We start from the raw sequence: 22810 nt of genomic DNA on the forward strand, positions 1-22810 counted from the left end.
ACCCTCGTGAGGATGTGCGTTCGTGGGTTCAGTATCCAACATGCAATGGCTGTCGCCCGCCGTGTCCCGACTCCAGTGGATGGGGAGGCAGCGACTGCTGAAATCCGAGCACCGGGGACCCGCCGCTGCTCTGCGTCCCCGCGTGACCAATTCCAACCAGCCGACCCGCGGAGAGCAAGCGCAGCAACAGTTCCCCGTCCCATCCTCCACGGCCCGCGGAGCCCCAGTGCGCACGCGCTCGCCGCTACGGCAGCCGCAGGGGCCGCGCCGGCGCGCCGGAAGCGGGCGGGTCCACGCTTCCGTTCGCCCCGGTGGTGTCTGCTTTCGGCTTCCCGGGTTCTTGGTGGGCTCGAGAGGCCGGCGAGCTTGTGGTGGCCCTTGCGCCGGGGAAGCAGGGCCATGGAGAAGCTGCGGCGGGTCCTGAGCGGCCAGGACGACGAGGAGCAGGGCCTGACCGCGCAGGTAGCGAGCCCGCGCCCGTCCCCGGGCGGCATCCTCGGTCCCAGCGCCTGACCCTCAACCACCCGGCCGCCGTCCTCGGTCCCAGCGCCCCCGACCCCCGGGCGCTGCGGGGACAGGCGGAGCGGGGCGAACGGGTGCCGGGCGGGGCCGCGCGTGTGGGGAGCGGGGCCTCCTCTAACCCCAGCTGATGCTGGAGGGCTCCACGCGCCCCACGGCAAGAGTCTGGGGAGCTTTCCAGGTTTTCGTGGAGTCTGCAGAAGCTCCCTTTGAGACCCCTCCCCCCCCCATTGGGTCTTCTGACTCTTAGGAACCACGTAGCGCGTCTCCCCTCTGCCCCACGCTCCTCTCAGCCACCCCGATTTGGTTTTCTGCGCCTCGTGTGCACGCGCTGTGCAGCGCCAGTAGGTGTGCAGATCCTTCGTCCTGCGACCGCAGAAAGCCGAAATCTTAAAGTTTCCTTGCATCCGTTTGCCCCTGGAGGTAAATGAGGTGCTGTGTGTGTGTGTGTGTGTGTGTGTGTGTGTGTCTTTTGGAAGTAGGGAGACTGGAGAGAAAAAAGCAGGTCATTGAGAAGTGGAATAATACTGAATTAAAGGTTGTCTGTTGAGGCATTGAGCCCTGGTAAGAGATTTAAAAAAACAAAAACAGAAAAACCCCCTTGTCTCTGTGCTTTCCCCACGAGACTTGATAAGAGTTACTTCCTCTAGTGAGAGGGTTAAAAATAGGAGTGGAGCGGGGACTGCTCTGTTAAGTATTTTTGTTATTTGCATCCTCACAAATTCTTGTTTGCTGGTCACAGAAGTGGAACACTTAAAATCGAAGACTATGATGTAAGGATCTTTTCTTTGTCCCCTTTCCTAGCTTCTCTCCCTGTCATATTTTTTCAGCACCTCTTGTGGGCAGAATCTGGGCTAGCGTGTGAGGGTTCAGAGACTAGAAGAGAAGCGTCTCCTCTCACTGAACTCTATAACCAGTTTGGCAAATCATAATGGTAACACAAGAACCCATAAATAGTAACGAGAGATGTGAAAGAGAAGGGTGAAGAATGAGGTAGAAGAACGAGAAGTGAGAAGGATGAGACCCAGGGAGGTGTGACCAAGGAGGAGGGTGACCCGGGGAGGTGTGACCTGGGGGTGGTGGGGAACGCAGTGAGGAGGAGCAGCAGATGGCTAGTGTGATGGCAGGATCTTGAAAGCAGATGTTTCTGGGGCAGAGGAAGGGACGGGAAGCAGCAATGAGGAGGAGGGTGTTCACCTAGACCCCCTCTTGTCCCAGTGGTAAGGATGTGTGGGCAAGAAGACAGGCCCCACTTGAGAGGGTGCAGGGGAGACCCGGTTGCAGACAGAGAAGGATGTGGGGAATGGTCAGAGAAGAGGATGAAAGTTAGGGAGTTTGCTGGTGTTTAGGGATGGGTGGGAGTGTCCTGGGAGTGACGTAGGGCTTGATGAGATTGGCTGGGGACAGATTGAGGAGTTTGGCGAGGCAGTGAGTGTTGGTGGGGGAGCATCCTGAGATCTGGGGCTGCTCCATCCCCTGCTCGGGTGGTTTGTAGGCCAGGGGGAAGACAGAGTAGCCAGAGTTCTGGGGCCCCTCCTTAGGAGAGCTCTGAGGAGATGTCAAGGAGGGATTGACCTGAGCCAGGTCTTAAAGAGTCAAGTCAGATCATATGACTTCCTATAGCACGTGGAATAAAATCCAGACTCCTTTCATGGCACCGCAGACCTCTGCACAGCCTGGCCTCTGCCTATGGCTCCACCTCACCTCACGCCACCCTCTGCCAGGGTCCCTGTGATCCCTCAGCTTTCTCTTTCCCAGTCTAAGCCATTTTTTTTTTTATCTTCTTGGGGGACTTGGCGGTTGTATTTCTTTTTTCTGGGATGCCCCTAACGTGGCTCTTCAGGATTGCATTTGTCATTTCCTTCTGCCTCCTCTCAGCCACCTCTTCAGAGAGGCGGCTTTCCTGATCTCCAATTAATCTATCCTGTTTCCTTGCAGAACTTACCTTGGGCTGTAATCTGTTTTCCCTCATTTGAATGTATCTCCGTAAGGGCTGGAATCTTCTCTGTCTTGTTCCCTATTGTATGTCCAGAACCTACCAAGTACCTGGCATATAATATCTGTTCTTAAATCCTTGCTGAGCAAGTGAATGAATGACTAGTTTGGGTTTGGACAAGTACTGAGGAGAGAGGAGGACATGGATATAAGGCACTAGTTGGTACTTACATGGCAAGGCTGTAAGGTGTGAACGTGCCACAGAGGTCTCTTATTTGAACCCCCACCACCTTTATTTAACAGACAGTTTGCATGGTTTGAGACAGGCTATTTTCTTGTGGATTGAATATACCTTATGGATTTGAGTATTTACAAATGGAAACAATTTGTTAGGATGTTTCATTTTAAAGATCATGTGGAAGATAGTAAGGAGAAAAATACCCGTTGTTATACAAATTAAGCTCTCTCTCTACCTTTCTCACTTAAATTATTGCAAGTGTAATACCTGCCTTATGTCTGTTTCCCTGTGTTCACGTTGTGGACACGGATGAGATTGTTTAGGGAGAAGTATAGAGAAGGGCGAGGGGAAGCCTTAGAAAGAAACATTTCATTTACTGGTGGAGCGAAATAAGATGAAGAGGAGACACAGAAGGAGCAGCCTGCACTGCTGCTTTGCACCAAAAGTGCACTGATTTGCACCAAAGGCAGATCAGAAGAGAGCGCTCTGAAGGAACCGGTGGAAGAGAATGTTTCCAGTGGGGGGCGAGGGGGACGGTGGTGAAGTTTCTGGTGAGGGTGAGAGGGAAGGGAGACTGGAGTCTTAAGAGTGTCCCCTGGAATGAAGGGCAGGGAAGTTGCTCTCTTGTCTGAAGGATTCTAGTCGGGTGAGTGGGGGAGCTAGATTGCTCAAGGAGAGTGTGCATGGGCAGGCGGGAGCCCATCAGCTCTCAGGGTCTGCCTGCTGGGCCTCACCTGTGCTGGCTCTTCCCAAGCCAGGAGCCGACACCGGGGACAGGCGCTTGTTTCTAGAGTGCGAGTCGAGAAATGGCCCTGGGAGGAGGTCTGGCGGGATGAGGAGGGCGCTCTCTGATGTTTGCTGGCTCACTGCTTATTTCAGTCAGGTCTCTGTGTCACCTCCCAGAAGGGCCTCTAGCAAGGCGGTCCAGTCTAAAGTAGTGCCTGCCTCACTGCTCTCCACCCTTTGACCTGCTTAGATTCTCTTCACAGCACTTAGAACACCTGATGTTCTATTGTACAGGCATTTGCTTGTTTGAAGATAGTGATCTTACCGTGTTCACTGTTATATTACCCATGTTGGAGCTCAGCCGAGCTGGGAGAGAGAGAGCTGGGCCGTCAGGTATCGGAGTAGCTGATCAGAGCAACAAGCCAAAAACGAAAGGGCTGATTCAGCCTTAAGTCACTTTCTGCAATGGTATAAGCAAGAGGCTGAAACGGGAGGAAGTGCTGACTCCCCTGGGTTCCATTTTCCCCCATGGAATGGACACTGGTTGGGGGCCAGATGGATCAGCAAAGATGTGGGGGTCATCTCGCTGTTGAGGGAGCCCCAAACAAGAGGCTCGGGCAGTTTTATGGACCCTGAGGTCAGGAGAGGAGGGCAAGTGGAAAGACAAAGAGTGGACTGAGTCAGAGAGGAGACAAGTGTCTTCAAGGTCCCCTCATCCCCTGTGAGGAGGCCTCAGCAGAAGAAGAACTCTGCCCAGGGCCTCAGATAAAGAAACCCTGGAGTGGGGGCCCCGGGGCTGGGAATGAGATGTGTGAGAGGGCATGACTGGCCAGGGCTGAGTCCTTGGCTGCAGCTGCTGTCAGAGATGGCGATGCATGGGCTGTGCACCAAGCCTGCCGTGGAAGGGCAGCCTACCCCAGGACAGCTTTTAATGACGAGCTGGACCTCACCCAGCACTTAGAACAAGCACCTAGGAGCATTCAGGAGGTGTTGGTTGGATGAACAGACAAATGAATGAGCGGAGCCTGGAGGGTAAAATGAAGCGAGCTTTGTGTTTGTTTAAGATGGAAGAGGCTTAAGCATGTTTAAAGGATGAGGGAAATGTGTCAGGGAGAGAGTGTGGTTCACCGTTGGAGATTGTGTAAGATCCTGAGAAGGTCAGAGAGTTGGGATCTACAGCAGGTAGACGGATTGACTTTAGCCCCTCTGCAGTAATCCGAGGAAAGAGAGGACGTTCTTGATGTGGGCTTGGTGGTGGTAGCCACAGGCAGTGGAGGGAGTTCCCACTGCCAGCTTCCGTTTTCTGTGTGAAATAGGGGAAGTCGTCTGCTGAGAGTGGAAGTGTCAGGGCCAGAACTGGAGGTTTGAACTGGAGGTGGTTTGAAATAGTCAGTGGGTGGTAGGGCAAGAAGGCAGGTTGACTTAGAAACAACAGCGCACGTCAGCTTGCTGGGCAGGCAGTGTCCAGGGCCTGTTTGCCGTTGATGTTGACCAGGTTATGATGCCCTGTCCTGCTGCGGGACTCCGCCCAGAGGAAGAGGAAGGAGGGCTTTAGTTATGGTGGGATTTTCCCAGATGGATGCAGTAGAAAGGGCATTTTAAATGTCTCAGTGATGTGAGGTGCCATGTAATTTGCACAGAAAAGGAAGGAGAAGGATTGGTGGGCTGGATAAAGGGGCCCAAGAGGCTGCAGAGCAGTCGAGGCAGGAGCAGTTGAATCCGTGCCACCGGGAGGGTATCGGGGTGGGGTCGGAGAGCAGCAGCTTCCAGTTTGGAGATGGAGTAATTTTGGGTAGTAAGAGTGCCCTGGGTCACTGAGTGGAGTGGAGGGGAAAGACCGTTGAGATTAGGGGACAAGGAACAGAAAGGCCAGGCTGTCCGTGTTGACGTTGAAATCATCCAAGACTCTGCTTGGATCCGGAGTGGGACTTGTGATCAGGGGTCGTGAGTGGGAGAGAAGGACAGAGAGAGCAGTAGGTGATGGAAATGAGGAGGGCGGGGTGGCTGTTAATGTGTGAGCCTCCTGGTGAGGGGAGTGGCCGAGTAAGGAGCAGGACGTCTGAGGAGGTGGGTGAGGACTCAACTGAAGAGGGTCTGTGGATGCCTGTTTCTTGTGCTGTCTGCTCATTTTGATCTTTTTATACACTGCTATCGTTTTGAAAGAAGAGTTTTAGGAATACTGCATTCAGTGCTTTCATTAGTTGAAAGCCACACTGTGCTTCCTGTATTCAAATGGTAGCCGTGGTCAAGGCTCAGGCCTCTGCAGCTGTCCCCTCTGTCATAAGGTCCATCTCCTCCTGGCTTCTGCATCACTGTAGGAAAGAAGCGAGTGTCTGCTGTGCCGTGGGTTCATTCATTCATCTGTAATGTTGGTGCTGCGATGATGTTTTCCTCCATTACGTTTTCAACTAGTTTTTTAAATTAATCAAGTTCTAGTTCCAGGTGGTGCTGTTTACTGCAGCACGAAGAGGACACCAGAGAATGGGCGAGTCTCGCTCCTGCTCTCCGGAGATTTCTCTTTGCTTCCTCTTCCTTTGATAACAAATAAGTGAAGTAATTGGTAGCAATGTCAATGTATATTTCTTTTCTGAGACTACATTTAAGAACTCAACACAGTTGGTGGTTTTGGTGGGCTCGTTCCTGATCACGGTCAGACAAGAACGTGGCTTCTAAATGCTTGCGCTAAGGCGGGCCTGGAGCATCCAGTTCCTTCTGTCTCTGCGGGAGGAGACAGGTTCTCTGCATGGTGAAGCATAGTATAATCTGCCCAGTTAGGACTTAGGAGATCTGTGATTTGTTTCTGCATCCAGGACAATTTGCAAGATTTGAGACAAATCATTTGCTTGTGGATTGAATATTCCATATTTACAAAAGGAAGTAATTCATTATACATTTCATTTTAAAGATCAGCATGTGCGAGATGGTAATAAGGGGGAAAATAAGCACAAATAACCATGCTGAGAGAAAAAGAGACTGGCTATTGAAAACCAAAAATTGAACTTATGAATAATGGGTGATTTAAACTTGTGGAAAAAAAAGTAAAAATAGATGCTTTCCTCTCTCATTAAGCCCTTCTCACACTATGGTGCACTTACGCTGACCATTTAGAAGTCACGCCTACTTAGGATACTGTTCCCGTCTCTTTACGAGCCAGTAGGTCATTCCTATGTAATGTGCAGTCCTCAGGGTTTATTCTGTTCTGTGTGGTTAAAATATACTCGATGTGTATTCTTCCTGATCAGAAAGAATGAAATTTAGATGTTTTTATAGGCAAGTTCATTCTTTGTTTAAAATCCAGTGATCAGTTTTGCTATAAACAGGTGAGATTGCTGGAAACAAGAATGTCTGTGAATTAAGGCAACTTTTAAAAAACATTTAAAATATGTTAAAAAGTGATTTATGTTACAGTGACATCATAACTTTAGTTATTTTTATCTACTTTTCATGCTACATAAGGATTCACAGATTAATCTCTTGAGGTAAGGATTCTAACCAAAGATATTTTGAGGTTTTGCTTATAAAACTTTTTATTTTTGCTTCATTATTCTTAAAAATACATTATAAGCATGTGGTCTTATTTTTAAGTGTATGTGGTATATAAGTTATTTTAATTTTGGTATATAAATTATTAATGTATATTTCTAGCTTCTTGAAACAGCTGTTGATACTTTTTCAGCCATATTGAGAAAATAAGTTTCAATAGTGTACTCAGTAATGTGTACTAAGTAAATGTGTCTACTTAATCATGACTGCATCCTGGATTATTGTACTGTATAAAGTATACACAGTAATTTTTACCTTTTTCCCACATAATTTGGTTAGAGTTTGCATGGCATACAGGAATGTTGTTGCTTGAGAATAAACTGTCATTGCAAAAATGTGTTTTTAATAATGGCTAAGGAGCTACCCAAGTTTTCATAAGTTGGTCTTAAATGAACTTTTTATAATGGAAGTTGTCAAATGTATTTGATGGTGACACTACTGGTATCTGCCCAGGTCCCTGTCATTAGGAGGGTGTGCCCATCCCCCCTCGGCTCACAGCTGTACCCTTCTGTTCACCCTGGAGGTCCTACAGTTACCCTGGCCCTGCCCCCAGCCTACAGCCAGTGACCACCTGACAGGAGTGGGTTCCAGGGGCCAGCCCCCTGCCTCAAGGCAGGGCTGACACTGAATTGCAGTTTACACTGCAGGCCCAGCTGAGCTCCCCCTGAAACCACATCCTTGCTCCATCCTTCCCCATCTCTGTCCAGCTTCCCTCACTTCCCTCAAGGTTTCTCCTGAGAGCAGTTCCTGCATGAGGACCCCCATCTCAGGCTCTGCGCCCTAGGGACCTCGCCTCAGCGACCTCAGACAGACAGTTGAGAGTAGGGATGGTGAGCCCTGTGTATCCGGATCCAGCCTTAACACTTGGCAGTAGTTTACCTGTCTTGTTTCATCTTTCCCCTATATTTTTAATCATCGAGTATTTTATAATATATCTCACACATTAGGTCATTTCATCCACATCAGTGTGCACCTGCTGTTCCTGACAGGTAGGGGCTTTGTAAATCTGTGAACACGGTGCTGTTTTCACATCTGGCACAGTGAACAGTGATTCCGCAGGGCCCTCTGATTCCCAGACCACGTTCACATTTCCCTTCACAACCTTAGGATCTTAATATTAATGTATCTTAATAAATATTATTAAGATATTTATTATCTTAATAAACGACACTATGGTATGCAAAATAAAGATTCATCATATAGGTTAAAATGAAACTTTGCCTTAATTTAGTGTAAAGAATTAGATTGGTACATGGCGACTTCAGAACATGTTCTAATTTCCCTTCTTTCTTAAGGTCCTGGATGCCTCGTCCCTTAGTTTCAACACCAGGTTGAAGTGGTTTGCCATATGCTTCGTGTGCGGCATTTTCTTCTCTATCCTTGTGAGTTAAGGCTTTATATTGCTTAATAATTTTTATTTTGTGTCAGACTGATAATTCCATTCAGTACCAACAGGCAGTCCACTTTATCTGGATTGCTGGGAGACAATTTTGATGGGGTGTGTTTAATCACCTGAAATAAGGGGTTAGGGATCAATACAGAGATGTAGAAATTAATATTTTGGGGGGTTATATGAATTGTTAAAATAATTTTACTTAACAAAAGTCAACGTGTGTTAAGAGAGCTGCAGAATCAGTAATTTAGATATGTTAATTATTTTTTAACTTGCCATTTAAAAAGAATATTTAATTTGTAGAGTGAGATTTACTCACATGTATACAGAAGGTTATGTTATGTCTCATTTATATGTACTTATATGCAAATAGGCAGAAGATTAAAATTAGCAAATAACATTCAAAATTAACTGATTTTTTAAACTATATAGAGACTATATACTAGCACATTTATACTTAAATTTTATATTATAAAATATTTATAGTATTACTATTGTAGCATATTTATATTTTAAGCCATTACAGTGGTAAAATTGTTTTTAAATAACTGTAATATCTTAACTCAGGGAACTGGATTGCTGTGGGTTCCTGGCGGCATAAAACTTTTTGCACTGTTTTATACCCTTGGAAATATTGCTGCATTAGCCAGGTATGTGTAGAAGTTTGGCTTCTAAAAATGTTTTGTTTGCTATAGCTATAAAACTTTTCCTTTCTAATTAGCACTGTCCTAACAGGATATATTTCTCTAGCTCTATTCATACCATGAATTCAGCCAGAAAATTTCTGTTCATTCAATAAATATGTGTTGACTCCTGCTATGTGCCAGCTGCCACGATAGACAGAGAGTCAGTGGCAGGAATGGCCAGCATTTGGGGGCACTTACTGTGTCCAGGGACTCTGTTAAGTGTTCTGTATCTGTTACCCCAGTTCACGAGGTGGGCACTGTCATCACCCCCACCTTATGGCTGGGGTGGTGGTGCAGAGAGGGTGAGTCCCCGCCTGGTGATGTGCCTAGAAGTTGACAGGCCGGCTTCTCACCAGACAGTCCTCCGGAGCTCCGGCTTAGCACTGCCGCGCCCAGTCCCTGCTCTTGTGAAGCCCGCGTCTCAGCGAGGGAGCTGACCGGCCCACCAGCCGGAAGGAGACCTCACGGTCGCAGTGCCAAACAGAGACGTCAGAGAGCTGACGAGCACCCGGCCCCGGCAGCACTTGGATTGGGCGCTCTGGGAATCCTCTCTGAGGACTTTTGGTGCAGCTTTGCCTGTGTTGGTGTCTGTTGGAGTAGTTGTGTGCACTTAGCTTTCAGAGGTGACCTTCAATTTCCTCAGGAGTTTTCTGGATCAGAGGTATTGTCGAGTGAACGTGCATGAGCCAGGGCCACGCTCAGGCAGTTTTCCTGGGCTCGTCCCCGCAGTGATTCTCCCTCAGGCTGCGGTCGGGAAGAAGCATGGGGGAGCAGCTTGATGTTGTGCTGTCTGACTGACAGTTCCCCGTGGCGCTGGTTTTTGTTGTTCTGACGGGTGATGTGCATGGAGATCAAGAGGTGGTGACTGGGCTGGCACAGACTGAAAACACACTCCCTTGTCGTTTAGGGTCACTTTGCTGTCATGTTCACCTGTCGCTATAAACAATGCTACGAATAATTTGTAAAAAGGCGTTTATGTGTCAGAAAACTGAAAGATTAAGGTTTCCTTTTAATACTAAGGAAAAAGAAAGCAGATTTAGTGAGAGATTTTTATCAATAAACTAACATAGGATTTCTTTTCTTTTCTCAAAAGCATTTATTTTTATATAGCCAGATAAATTGGTAGAGCCATCTCTTAGTTCTCTTATTTGTTTCAAATAGTACATGCTTTTTAATGGGACCCATGAAGCAACTGAAGAAAATGTTTGAAACAACAAGATTGCTTGCAACAGTTGTTATGCTTGTAAGTAAATAATGAAAATTTAAAAAAACCTTTTATTGAAGTATTTTTTGCATTTTTTTTTTTTTACAAATAATGGCCCCCTCTTATGTATGTGCTATTGTTATATTTCTCTTGTTGAATATAATAATCATATCCGTAAGCCTGTGTGTTTAAAGAGTTTGGATTGTACGGTATAACCTGGAGTGCCTGGCTGGGTGCATCCTGCTTTCTGTTGCATGTGTCTAACACTGTAGCTCTGTGTATTTAAAGTGACGATTAGAGCTGGATGTATTTCATTTTCAAGCCCTGTCGAGTGTTTCTTAATGAACTGCTGTGTGTGCCCTTTGGAGGGTGGGACTGGACAACAGGTCACTTCTGGTTCCATTCGAGTCTTCTCAGAGCAAGTTGGCTGAATCGAAGTAGCCTGTCACCTGGCTTTTGTCCCGTCCCTGTTTGACTGCAGTCATGTAGTCTTAATGACGGGGATGTGTTCTAAGAAATGCCTCCTTAGGCCATTTTGTCCTTGTGTGAACATCATAGAGTGTACTTAGACAAACGTAGACGGTGCAGCCTACTACACACCTAGGCTGTATGGTACTAATCTTATGGGACCACCGTCATCTATGCAGTCTGTTGTCAACCGAGATGTGGCTATGCGGTGCAGGACTATACTTCTACTTCCAATAGCGTGGCTTCTGGAGCGATGCCCTAAGTGTACTGTTCATCATATTGTAGCTTCTGTACCTGGCCGGCAGGTCATCACTCCTAAGTTCAATGTTCTCTTTATCTTTGAACAGGGGAGGGGTATACTCGGGGTTAGAAACATAGTTTTATCATCATGCATGTTGGATTCTTAGCTGATCATCGTTTGGGGTATTATGGGCAGAGGAACCCAAGGTCCCCTCTCTACCGAGCCTCTGGCTCCTAACGTCTTGTTCTGTGTCTCTTGCCTTAAAGCATGTTGTTGAATTTAGGTATCAGCATTAGCTAGTTGGTTCTTCTAACCAATAATGAGCTTTTCAAACACAGCTAACCTCAGTATGTTTCTAAGTAAGGAAATGTTTTCAACTGTAGTGTCTGAGAGTCTTCTCCCACCTCTTTACCAGAGGAAAACTTGACCCTGTTGGACTATGAGAAGTTTGTATTCCACTAAGATTGTTTGTAGATTGGTTTTATTTAGGATGTCCTGGAACCTATCTTAGCAATGTACTGTACCTTGTGTAAACAAGCATAAAGCTGAGAGACCGTTCAAATATTTAGAAATAACAAAATATTTCCCAAAAGAGGCCATTAGTTATTTATGTAACGTAACTTTGGTGATGACTTGAATCCTAATGTTTCCAGTTGAATCTTCCAAGTGGTCTGATTTGCTGCTGATATAAGATGATGCCTAATAACGATGGCAAAGAAAATACTGCCACTTACTTAGCATCTTCTGAGTGCCGGCCCCTAACTGGAGCACGTTACAGACAAATTCTGATTTGTTCATGATAACAGCCCTGTAGAGCAGGTAGCTAGATACTGTCCTCATTTTAAAGAGAAGGTGACTGAAGTCTAGACCAGATAACTAACTTAACCAAGGAGACTCGGCTGCTACTGGGCATCAGAGCTGGGATGTCACCTAGGTCTCTCTGTCTCCAAGCCTCCCGCCCGTCACTGTTGCTGTCACCTGCCTCTCATTTTCACTCCCCTGCGTCTTTGCGGGACACAGGGATGTAGGGTGGTGATGATGTGTAAAAGTTGTCCCAGTAGATTCTTTATGTAAAGCCAACAAAATAGAATTTACCGTGTGTTAGCAGTTGTACCGAACGCTGTGTTGACGGTATTCTGTTACTAAACACTAACATAAGCATCATAGGAACAGCTGTTGTCACTCTATATCGTTCTACAGACGTTCTTTCTGTTGACTCAAGCAACAGATTAATTACCAGGTGCTTCCAGTTTGCCAAGGAGTATTGCAGTTGTAGACTTTAAATAACACTCATGGAATATGTAAGGACAAGTAGAGTCATTTATCTCTTTAATTTTGTTCTGTAGTACATTATCCGTGCAGATGAATGCAGATTAGTTTATGCATTTTTCTTAAGCTTTTGAAAGGACTCAAACGTACAATTTTCTTTCTTTCCCTGTAGTTGTGTTTCATATTTACCCTGTGTGCTGCTCTTTGGGTAAGTTACACCAACCATGCCTACTTTCTACTAACTGTGTGGCCCCTCACCAGCTAAAGTGTCCTCACACCGTCATCTCAAAGGAGCTCAAAGTCTGACTTCTTAAAACCCACCAGAGATCGGGTGTCCCTAAAATTGTGTATGGTCACATCCAGTTAGTGGCTAGACTTGGCGCTAGATTCTGCCATCTGAAACAGACAGAGGTGAGTTCGCACTTACTTTTAGGTCTGGTTGGCTCCTCTGTCAGTCCTGGGCCTTGCGAGGCTCTTGCTGAGGGTCTGTGTCTCTGCTGGGCTAACTAAGCAGGCTGACCTTAGCTCTCAGGCAGGGAGGATGCCCGCTGATGAGGGAGTGTACTGTGTGTAATAAGTTCTCGAAACTGATAAGGAGAAAGGGCCAGAAAACAAACCAAAACAAGTGAGAACTTAGTCTTGTAGCACTTAACGGATATGGTGAGCAGCTCTTCATTAGCCTTTAAAGAAGTTGCGGTATTACACTTCATTTGACTTATTGCTGCTCCCAAGTCTTCATTGTATTTATGTATTGTTCCTTGTCTGCTTCCCAAAAGAGTTTAAGGTGGTTCTTGAGCTATCAGGAAAACTGCACATTTTAAAGAAGAAAGGGTGGTTTATAATATGTTTCAGAAATGCTCTCTCAAAAAATGTTCTAATTTTCTTTTTAATTTTGATGATGTAAGGACTAAACTTTATGTGAGAATTCACTTACCCTTCATTTCCCAATGATAACTTAAAAGAATATTCTTAAACAATTTTTGCATATCCCTATGGAACATGGACTTCTGGTTTTAAAATGGTTTAGGCAGCCTGTTTATTTATAAGCAGTAGATTAAAAAGAAAGAAGTAAATAAATAAAAAATAAAAATGGACAGGGAATTCTAAAAATAGATAATTTTATTCTCTTTCTTTTTTTTTTTTGTGAGGAAGATCAGCCCTGAGCTAACATCCACGCTAATCCTCCTCTTTTTTTGCTGAGGAAGATCGGCTCTGAGCTAACATCTATTGCCAATCCTCCTCCTTTTTTTTGCCCCCAAAGCCCCAGTGGATAGTTGTATGTCATAGTTGCACATCCTTCTAGTTGCTGTATGTGGGACACGGCCTCAGCATGGCCGGACAAGCGGTGCGTCGGTGCGCGCCCGGGATCCAAACCCGGGCCGCCAGTAGCAGAGTGTGCGCACTTAACCGCTAAGCCACGGGGCTGGCCCGAAAAAAAAACAGATAATTTTAAAACAACCATGGAAACTTTACTTTACATTGTTCCGGAAGATCACAATAAAATACGGTTTTCCTTCAAAAAATAACTCAAGAAAAGGAGCAAGTAAAAATGAGTAAGATATGTAAATTCGACATAGCATATAGATCTAATAGCTAAGGGGCATTTTAAATGTTGATTTTAGAAAAGTTAACATTGACTTTAAGGATATTACATTAAAGAGTTTTAATATTTTCACCCCATACACTGTTATTTAGGTAATATTCATTTAATGCCATATATTTAGCAGTACAGTCATGTGTTGCTTAACGACACAGATATGTTCTGAGAAATACATCTTTAGGCGATTTTGTCGTGTGAACATCGTAGAGTGCACTTACACAAACTTAGATGGCATAGTCTACCGCACACCTAGGCTCTATGGTACTAATCTTATGGGACTACCATCGTATATTCGGTCTGTCGTTGACTGAAATGTCGTTATGTGGCCCATGACTGTATTTAAATTAAGGGCTACAGAGAATTTTAGAAAGGAAATGTACTTTATGGATATTTAAGTTTCAGATCTACTGAATCTTAAATTTGTCATACTAAAATTTAATAAAATAAATGGAGCTATCATCTGTGTTTTTGAAGGGGAGGAATTGAACTTGGTTGTGAAAAATGTTTTTAAAAATTCTTAACTCGTCGTTTCTCTGTTTTTGCTGTTGTTAGTGGCATAAGAAGGCACTGGCCGTGTTATTCTGTGTATTGCAGTTCTTGTCAATGACCTGGTAAGTCTTAACTGATTAGAAAGTTAAAGTGTCCTAAGTGGTGATAAGCATTTTGTTCTGAGCCTGTAAGTCCTAGGGAAGTCACTGGCATTTCCTCTGCTGAGTATAAGCATGTGCCTTGGAGGGGACGGACCTCCTGAGAGGTCAGATGAGTGAGGTCTGCCATGTGTCCCATGGGACATGGCTCATTGGCCCCAGAGGGAGAGCTGTGGAGAGGTCGGGTCACACAAGTGGTGGGGTGCTGTGCTAACATAGTTACATGATGATGCAGTCACTTCTGATGTGTGAAAGAGAAATGGTAAGAAATGTAGGTGATACATATGAGTCCGTAAAAGTGAGGCTGTGTCACAGGATGAGCCCAAGGGAATAATGGTTCACCATTCCCTTTGTACCGTGTTGCTGAATAATCACGAAGTCGAATTCATTGTGATGCTGACTCTGTGGCCCTGTAATACCTGGAGCTGTCTTCTGAATCATCAGTGAACAAACCCTTGTTTACTAGTGCTCCTCTGCCTTTTGTTTCCTCTGCCTCTCGCTCCGTGTGTTTGCTCATGCCCATTCTTCACACTTGCCCCTTCATGAAGCCTTTTATGCCTTGGACTACGGCCAGTCCAGCTGCGTGGAAGGCCCAGTGAAGGTGGGATTGAGTTGAATCTGCCCCTCCTTGCACACATCTGTATTAGAATAGGAAATTTTTTTCGTGTATAAAATATTTTTAAGAGTGTTTTTCCTTATTCTTTAGAGCTAAGTCTTGTTAGCTCCTTCTGATAGTCCTGGTTTTGCTGTCTTAAATGTCTCCTTTTTGTTATGGCCCACTCTGTGATCAGTCTTTCTTGTGGCCCTGCTTCTGCCTCTGCTGACGGATGGGGCATCAACGTGTGATCAGTGCGGTTTTCTGCGTGTTACGGACGAGCTGCCTGGGGATGTTTTAGTTTCCTTCAGTGAAATGTGAAAAATTTAAATTGAATCCCTTAGTGTTCTATAATATGTTGTTTTTTATTGCATAATCTGTACTCAACGATTCATCTATCTCTAAGGGAGAATGCAGTTTATTCTCATTTTTGTTTCTATTTTAAAAAATAAAAGGAGTAACCTTTTTATTATAACAAGCTCAAGCTTTAGCAGGCATCAGAATTACTTCGAGAGTTCGTTAGAACACAGATTGTTTATCAAAACACCGAGTTTCTCATTCAGGAGGTGTGGGGTGGGGCCTCAGAACTGGCATTTTTAACAAGTCCCTGGGTGTTGGTGTTGCTGGTCCACTTTGAGAATCATACTGGAGTCGTGACTTTGGGGGTCATACTTTGAGAATCACTGTGCAATATTCTGCTGCTTTGTTTTTTATGGTGTTAGAATATGGCCATTTGGCATAAAGAAAAATGTCATTTAGATTAAATTTCAACAAACTTGAATTTTTCTTGCAGGTATAGTCTATCATACATCCCATATGCAAGGTGAGCTTGTTTGAATTCCATCTTGTTATTTCTGGTCCTCTAATTCTCTTTACAAAAATACATGAATTTTAGCAAATAATTTGCACATTAGAATATTATTTAAAAGGCTGTTTTTTGTTGACTTTTACTTTCTTCCCAAAAGGAAATTATTTTTTTAATGAGATGAATAGAAGCTTGCCATATGAAGTGAAACCAATTTGAACACATGTAATGGATAGGTTGGGAATTTACTCCTACTTTACCATATGAACATTTGCAGTTAGGGGATTCTGACAGGAGATTCCGGAATCTTCCATGACTGCAAATATTCAGTAAATAGGATGTGGAGACTATGGAAACAAGTTGTACTTTAAAAAAAGGAAGTAGTGAAAAAATGAGATCTGATACATAAGTGTTTGTTTTAAGCCGGTAGAAACATATTTATTCTGTATGTCAAGAGGTAACTGCCATTTTCTTATATTTTTTCAGAGAAATGTACTAATTCACTTGTGGAGAGAAAAGTAAAACTAATTTCAATCTTAAATCTGGCAGATTCAGAAAAATATTCTGTTGAGGCACAGCTTTGCTTCTTTGTGAAATTTGGAAACACAGGTTGTATATGAAAAACAGCAAAATTGTATGCCTTATATGAGCAGTGAAGGAAACTGGTAGACCTTCTGTTTTATTCAGTTTCCAGTGGTTGATTCTTTTTGATAAACATGTATCGGGAGAAAAAGCAAAACAGGATCAGCTGCAGGTGAGCAGGGTGTAGAACAGGAGCGCCAAAGGTAGTTTACCAGTCCTCGGGCCAGAGAGGACAGCTCTGCTGCTGCTCAGCAAGGGGAAAGGTCACCAGGATATGACGTCCGCTCCTGGACCACCTGAGCTCACAGACGTGGCAGGGTGTCTGGAAAATGACCAATCCTGCCCTGGACGTCTAGGATCCTGCACTTGAGAGCAGCGTGCGGAATCTGCCCATGTCTCCAGTTTATTGGTGCATGCATTTAACAGTCTGTGTAAAAGTGGTAATTTTCAGTGAATACAAGTATCAAGTACTAGTTTAAACAAACTGTTTTGGAAGAAAAATATGAAAGGAGAGTGAGGTTTATCACATGAATTTTTTTGGAATTCTTAGGATGCAGTTATAAATATTTTACTTTGTGAAAGCTAGTTCATTATTTCTTTTTAAAAATTAGTTCTTTTGTTAGGTTACTTTTGGCATTTAAATTTATTTCTTCATATTAAGATTAGCATATGTGCTGGTAAATGTTTCCTAAAATAAGGCCCATTTCAGAAATTAACAAATTATTTCCGAGTCTCGGTTCTTGATTTCAAATGACGTTCAGCACAGTTTTAGTTCATCAGGAAATGTGTGGGAGTTGCACTGAGTTCTGATTTAAAAGGCTGATCGTGCACTTGTCTCTTTTTAGGCATGTTTTCTGAAAGGTGGCTCTCGAGGCAGATTATTATATTGTTCTTTCCTCCTTGTTTTTCCACCAGGGACGCAGTAATTAAATGCTGTTCTTCTCTCCTAAGTTGAAAATCAGAAACTCTTCGAAAAAAGTATTGGAAAGTTGATGTTCTGTTTTTGGTGAAGTATGCTTTTACTGATACAATAATCACTCCAAGAAGAAGTGCTGTGACAGTTTTCAGACCATTTTGTGCGCTAGTAAAGACTATATGCTTGATTAAACTGTTAAATGCTTGTAACGGTAAATTCATTATGTGTCATTAATGTGCCCTTCCAAAGATAAGGAGACTTTAATCACTGCCAATTGTAAATGATTTTTCGCCAGTTTTTTAATCTTTTCTAAACAGCATTTGAGATGTGAATATTTAAGGATCAACCTGTTCTGCAAGATGTATTCAGCTTTTTTGTTTCTTAAAATGTCTACATTTTTAAAATATCTTTTTTTAAAAAAACTTTAAATGTGAAAGTTTTTACTTTAAGCTCAAAGCTTCTTATTATATGTAATAAAAATAATATATAAATCTTTACAATTTGAAATAAACCCACACTTGGAAAAATAACATTTTCTGGATCAAATTTCTAATGTTTTAAGTCGGCAGTACATTGATTGAGTTCAATAAAATTTAGTTCAGACATTATGCAGTTTTTCTGTAGGAAAATGAATAAGATACAAGCTGTGTGCTAGTGCTCCTGAGTGCAAATGTGTAGAAGCTAACAGGACGGCGTAATGACACATTTACAAGTGTGTTGTTGAGGGCGCAGACCTGAAGGCAGAACGTGCCTGAAAGTCCAGGAGAGGCTGTAACGTGGGGGCTAGTTGTAGGTGTACGGAGAGCGGACAAGCCACGTTGGCAGGGGAGGCAGCCAGACACTAGCAACAAGGGAAGAAGCTGCTTTCACGCCAGGGCTGGAGGAATGAGGGGAAGGAGGCGCCTGGCAGGAGCTGGGCCCTCCAGGGAGAGCCTGCTGAGGGAGGAGCCTGCTTGGTGGGGCTAGAGCATTGCAGAAGTGGGGCGGGGGGCGGGCAACTCCCCCTGCCCCTCCACCCAGGTCTCCCACCAGTGCCCCAGCTCCATTGGCTGGTCCTAGTCAAGTCACTTGCCCACTGAGCTTCGGAAATGCGGTCTGCAGGGAAAGGACAGATGGGTGAGTGCCGGCCCAGACCGCGGTGCAGAGGAGGTGGCGGTGCTCAGCCTGGTGTCATGAGCGTTAGTGGAGGAAAGGGCTCATGAGAGGATGATGGTAGGGTTACTTCTTGAGTGGTTAGCTTCCTGAACACATCGTGGGGAGAGTGTTCTAGAGGGGACGGCAGGAGAGGAGGTTTGGCTGGGACAGAGTAGATCAGGTACTTGGTATTGCTGGAGTGCGGAGAGGGGATGGAGGGAGCTGAAGCTGGGGAGAGAGGCAGGGCCAGGTAGTGAAGGACCATGGGAGTCAGGCATTGGTACAGGGTGAGTCAGCTCTGGGAAGTCGGGCACTGCGCCAGGTGGTGGCGGTAGATGAAAACACACGTCCTTACCCCAGAGAGGTCCCAGTTATGGGAGAGGCAGATGCATTCCCATCTGTCATCAGGATATGTGACTGCGGTTACAGAGAGTCACAGGACATCGTGGGAGTGTAGAGAGGGGCAGCTCTCCATTCTGTGGGCAGAGGTGATGCATGCGGACCAGCGAGGAAGAGGAGAAAGGGCATGCAGGTAGCATGGCGTGTGCAGAGCACCACAAAGAAGTTGGGGGCATGCAGAAAACATCCTAAAGGGGCTGGAGTTTGACCCTGAAAGTAGCGTGGAGCTCAAAGAAGAGTGTTATTTTAGACAATTAGTAGTTGACAATAGCAGTAAAGAAAATAAAAGGTCCTAGTTCTCAGAAGAGATTAGGGGACAGCCCAGCATCCTCATTTGCCGAGCCTCCTCCAGGTGCCTCTCCACAGTGCACCCCCGGCCAACCGTACTTTATGGTCAGGAGAGCAGAGCAGCAGAGCTGAGGTGACTTGTCCTTGGCAGGGCCAGTGTGACCGAGGCTGAGTTTGAAGAGGCCTGGCTGCGTCCGGAGGCGCCTGAGCTCCGCTGTGCCCTCTGCCTCCCAAATCCTTGTGCTCTGCCCTCCTGTTTGTCAGCTGCCTCAGAAACCTTACCTGGAGAAGACAGGGAATTGAGACTCTTACTGAGAAGTCTCTCTGCAGTCTCGTTGCTTTCAGGTAGACTTGGTTTTCTGGACTGAAATTGTATTACTTGCTTACCTTTCATCCGGCGTTGGCTGTAGGGTTCAGCCACACCAGGGTGAGGGGCCTGCCAGGAGTCAGTGTGGGAGAGGTGGGGTGAAACTGAAAACCATTAAGTCCAGGTAGTGCCAGAGGGAGATCCTGAGCCAGACTCAGCTCAGGGACAGGTGGCGATGGTCAGCAGAGAGCAGAAGATGCAGCTTGTCTTGAAGGGTTTTCTAGTCTTCAGATCGGAGGCCACTGTTGGTGTTATGGTTTGGAGTGACACGTACCCAGAACTAACTGGAAGCACATTGCTATACTGGAGCAGAGGAGCCCAGGACAGAACAGAGAGTAGCTTTGGGTAACGATGTCCACCGTGGAGGTGGGGCACAGCCTCAGGGTGGAGGAGAAAGCTTAAATCCACTGAGATGGTACAAGAGAGAGACCCCTGAGACAGGAAGGGTGTTGCCCTGCTTGGAGCTCCCAGGCAGCCCAGGAGGCCCTCTGTCCCAGCCCACACGGCAGCAGTGGCAGATGTTCCCGGGGGCTGGGGAGTGATGGAAAGCACTAATGATTGATGAGCACATGTTCTGTGCCAGGCATGGTGTTCATGCACCTTGGGAAATTTCACGCCCACCGGAACCCGGCTCTGCCCACTCACAGCTGGGGAAGTTCAGTCTGGAAGGTGAGCCAGCCCCAAGATGAGCGGGAGTTGGGGTTGGAATGTGGATCTGGTTGCGTGGCTGCTCCATCCCCCCTGCAAGGGAGGAGGGACATTGTCATGGGCTTCAGAGCCTGTGGGTGTGAGCAGGACACCGTGATGCGTGTGTGTCCCCAGGAGGAAGGGACGGTGAGAGGTCAGCCAAAGCCCGTGCTAGGCCCTGCACTGGGTGTGAAGATCACAGATCAGTCTCCCGTAAATCACGTGAGAGAATCCCACATCAGACTGTTTCCTGAAGCTTCTTCAGGATGGACTTCCCTTGGGAGGGGTCCTGCCGTGGTCAGAGGCCCGGATCCACAGCAGGATATCCTGATCTGTCTCCATCCTACTTTTCCTCTGGTTTGCCACCTTCCTGTCTCCTGGCGAGTCCTGCAGCCAGCCAACAGCCCACAGCATGCATAGAGACTAGGCCGGCCTGCTCGGCCTCCCTGAGAGAATTCTTGCGAAGGTTCACAGCCGGTGCCCACGGATAGGCTTTGCGGGTTTCATGATCCCCCCACCCATCCTCCACATTGTATGCAAAATTTAGTGTTTTCTCAAAGGGGTCCCCAAAATGTTAACATCCACTGGCATAAACAGCTGAGGCCCTCTCTGGTCGAAGGCCCGTGGCAGCTGTCAGAGGAGGGGAACGGGAGCTAGTGTAGGGCACCCTCGCTAAGACTGCGGCAGCTCCCCTTCTGTGTGGAGGTCAGAGTGTGCAGGGCGTGGGGTGGCCCCAGCACAGTCCGGCTGTGCACGTTTGGGCAAGGCCCTTACCTCTGTAAGCTTCCACTTCCTTATCTCAAGAAAAAGGTGAAGAATGAAGTTCTACCAGTATTGGCTTGGTAGGATTGCTGGGAGGGATCAGTGAGGGAGCAGTGCCTGGCATGTAGCATTCAGTGGAGACTATCAAAGAAGAGAAGCCTTGGGCGGCGATGTCAAAAGCTGCTTTTACACACACGTCTGTGAGACTTGGGGACTATAATGAACTTGTCCCTGAGTGCTCCCAGAGTGAACCTCAGGGACACGGGAGGGAGGCGTCCGCTGCCCCCTTCAGAGAAGGCCCCTGCAGCCCCAGGGGCCTGAGTGCATCATGACCGGCCTGGCGGGAGCTTCGGCCCCACCCTCCTCTGGCAGAGACCTGCGGGCAGCAGGGCTGCCCCTGCTGGTGGCAGCAGTAATGACAAGCCTTTGGCACAGTTTCTCTGGTCCTGGCGGCGTCAGTGGCTGGTGCCGGTCTCAGGAACTGGAGCTGGAGGACATGAGGGCCCTGTACGTGACAGTGACTGCAGGGAACCTGTGGGGGATCTTGGAAGGGGACCAGCACCAGAGGGTGGGGGCCAAGGCAGAGAAACAGTTCATGTTCATAACCCTCTATCCCCAGACTGGTGTGATCTAAGGAAATGGGGACTTCACTCTATTATTCTCTTTAAATATTAATTAAACCATCTCCTGAAGTATAAACTAGCTGTGAAAATGTCTGTGAGGTCATTTAAAATTGGACTTTGCTTTTACGAAGCTGCTTTACAGCTGCTGCTGCATTTGCAGTGCTAGATTGAAAATACCGAATACACACAGTGGTCGTTGTGGGGGACTGTCTGAAATCAGCGCCGTCCTCCGTCACCATCTCGCTGTCCGAGTACACCCGTCCCCAGCTGGTGTACTCAGGCATTATCTTTTGCTGTCAAGTGAATTATTTAAGGAACGGCTTACGACTAGATGCTTTTGTGGGGCGTGAGGGAGCAAGTGGAAGTACCAGCCTCTTGTGGAAAAGTGTTCAGTGTTTTGATCTAATGTATAATGGGATGAATTGAGGTGACCAAAGAGGTGACGCTGACACAGAACTGCCCTGCCCCGTGAAGGCACACTCACCCGGGGTTAATGTGGACCGTGAGGCCCTAGGGCGCACCCGGCTGGTTCAACAGCAGCCGCGCAACCACAGGGCGGCTCTGCTTTCTGTCCTCGAGTCCTTTCCTCTCGTTCTGCGGTGCTCGGAGCCACGTTACAACTTTTGCTGCCTAACTACGTGTCCCCAAGGTAGTTTCCGCACGCATCCCTTGGCCCAGTGTTTCCAAGCAAGCACTCATTAGCACACAAGTTCCATGCTCATTATTAGAAGACTTACTGCTACTGCTTCTCCCTGCCATATGGGAAGATTGTGAGTACATTTAATATATCTAAAACCCTGAGCTTTCCAAGAAAAAAGTGTAATAACAACTAAGGCATATCACTTTTCATAGTAGAGTTTGTGACTTTTCTTCAGACTGCATGATCTCGTTCTTATTTGCTTCACTTTTTTCCAGGCTGTTACAAGAAAGAACCAAGTATTAAGCTTTGCTTTCAAAGTGGAGAATACACGCCTACTAGCCAAGATTTTGGTTAGCCGTATCGGAGCGTAGGGGCTCCTTGTGCAACACGGCAGGCAGTGTAGCAGTTTTCAAAGTGTGGCCCAGGGACGTGCCTGGGGTCCCGGAGACACTTTCAGGGTCTGCTCTGGTGATAATCCCAAGACACTGCCTATGCTTTTCACTCTGTTGCTGCCGTGAGCGCACAGTGGAGTTACGAGGCTGC

General features: G+C 46.3%; 1 protein-coding gene across 1 annotated transcript; it reads left to right on the forward strand.

Moving 5' to 3' along the window:
- Positions 1–286: 286 nt before the first annotated feature.
- On the forward strand, positions 287–17899 carry SFT2D1 (SFT2 domain containing 1). The gene is made up of 8 exons (XM_004440548.3): positions 287–462; positions 8257–8343; positions 8922–9004; positions 10202–10283; positions 12395–12430; positions 14375–14433; positions 15858–15887; positions 17367–17899. The coding sequence occupies exons 1-8, from the start codon at positions 400–402 to the stop codon at positions 17404–17406; spliced, it is 480 nt and encodes a 159-aa protein (XP_004440605.1). The 5' UTR covers positions 287–399; the 3' UTR covers positions 17407–17899.
- Positions 17900–22810: the final 4911 nt, after the last annotated feature.

Source organism: Ceratotherium simum, chromosome 38 (genome assembly GCF_057802395.1).
Source record: "Ceratotherium simum simum isolate JZ-2026a chromosome 38, ASM5780239v1, whole genome shotgun sequence".
Classification (NCBI taxonomy): Eukaryota; Metazoa; Chordata; class Mammalia; order Perissodactyla; family Rhinocerotidae; genus Ceratotherium; species Ceratotherium simum.

Bases quoted from the DNA above. Each gene is read 5' to 3' on its own strand.
- SFT2D1 (XM_004440548.3), top strand. From the start codon at position 400: ATGGAGAAGCTGCGGCGGGTCCTGAGCGGCCAGGACGACGAGGAGCAG. The intron at 8,344-8,921 runs GTGAGTTAAGGC...ATCTTAACTCAG, and splicing joins GCATTTTCTTCTCTATCCTT to GGAACTGGATTGCTGTGGGT. The intron at 10,284-12,394 runs GTAAGTAAATAA...CTTTCCCTGTAG, and splicing joins TTGCAACAGTTGTTATGCTT to TTGTGTTTCATATTTACCCT.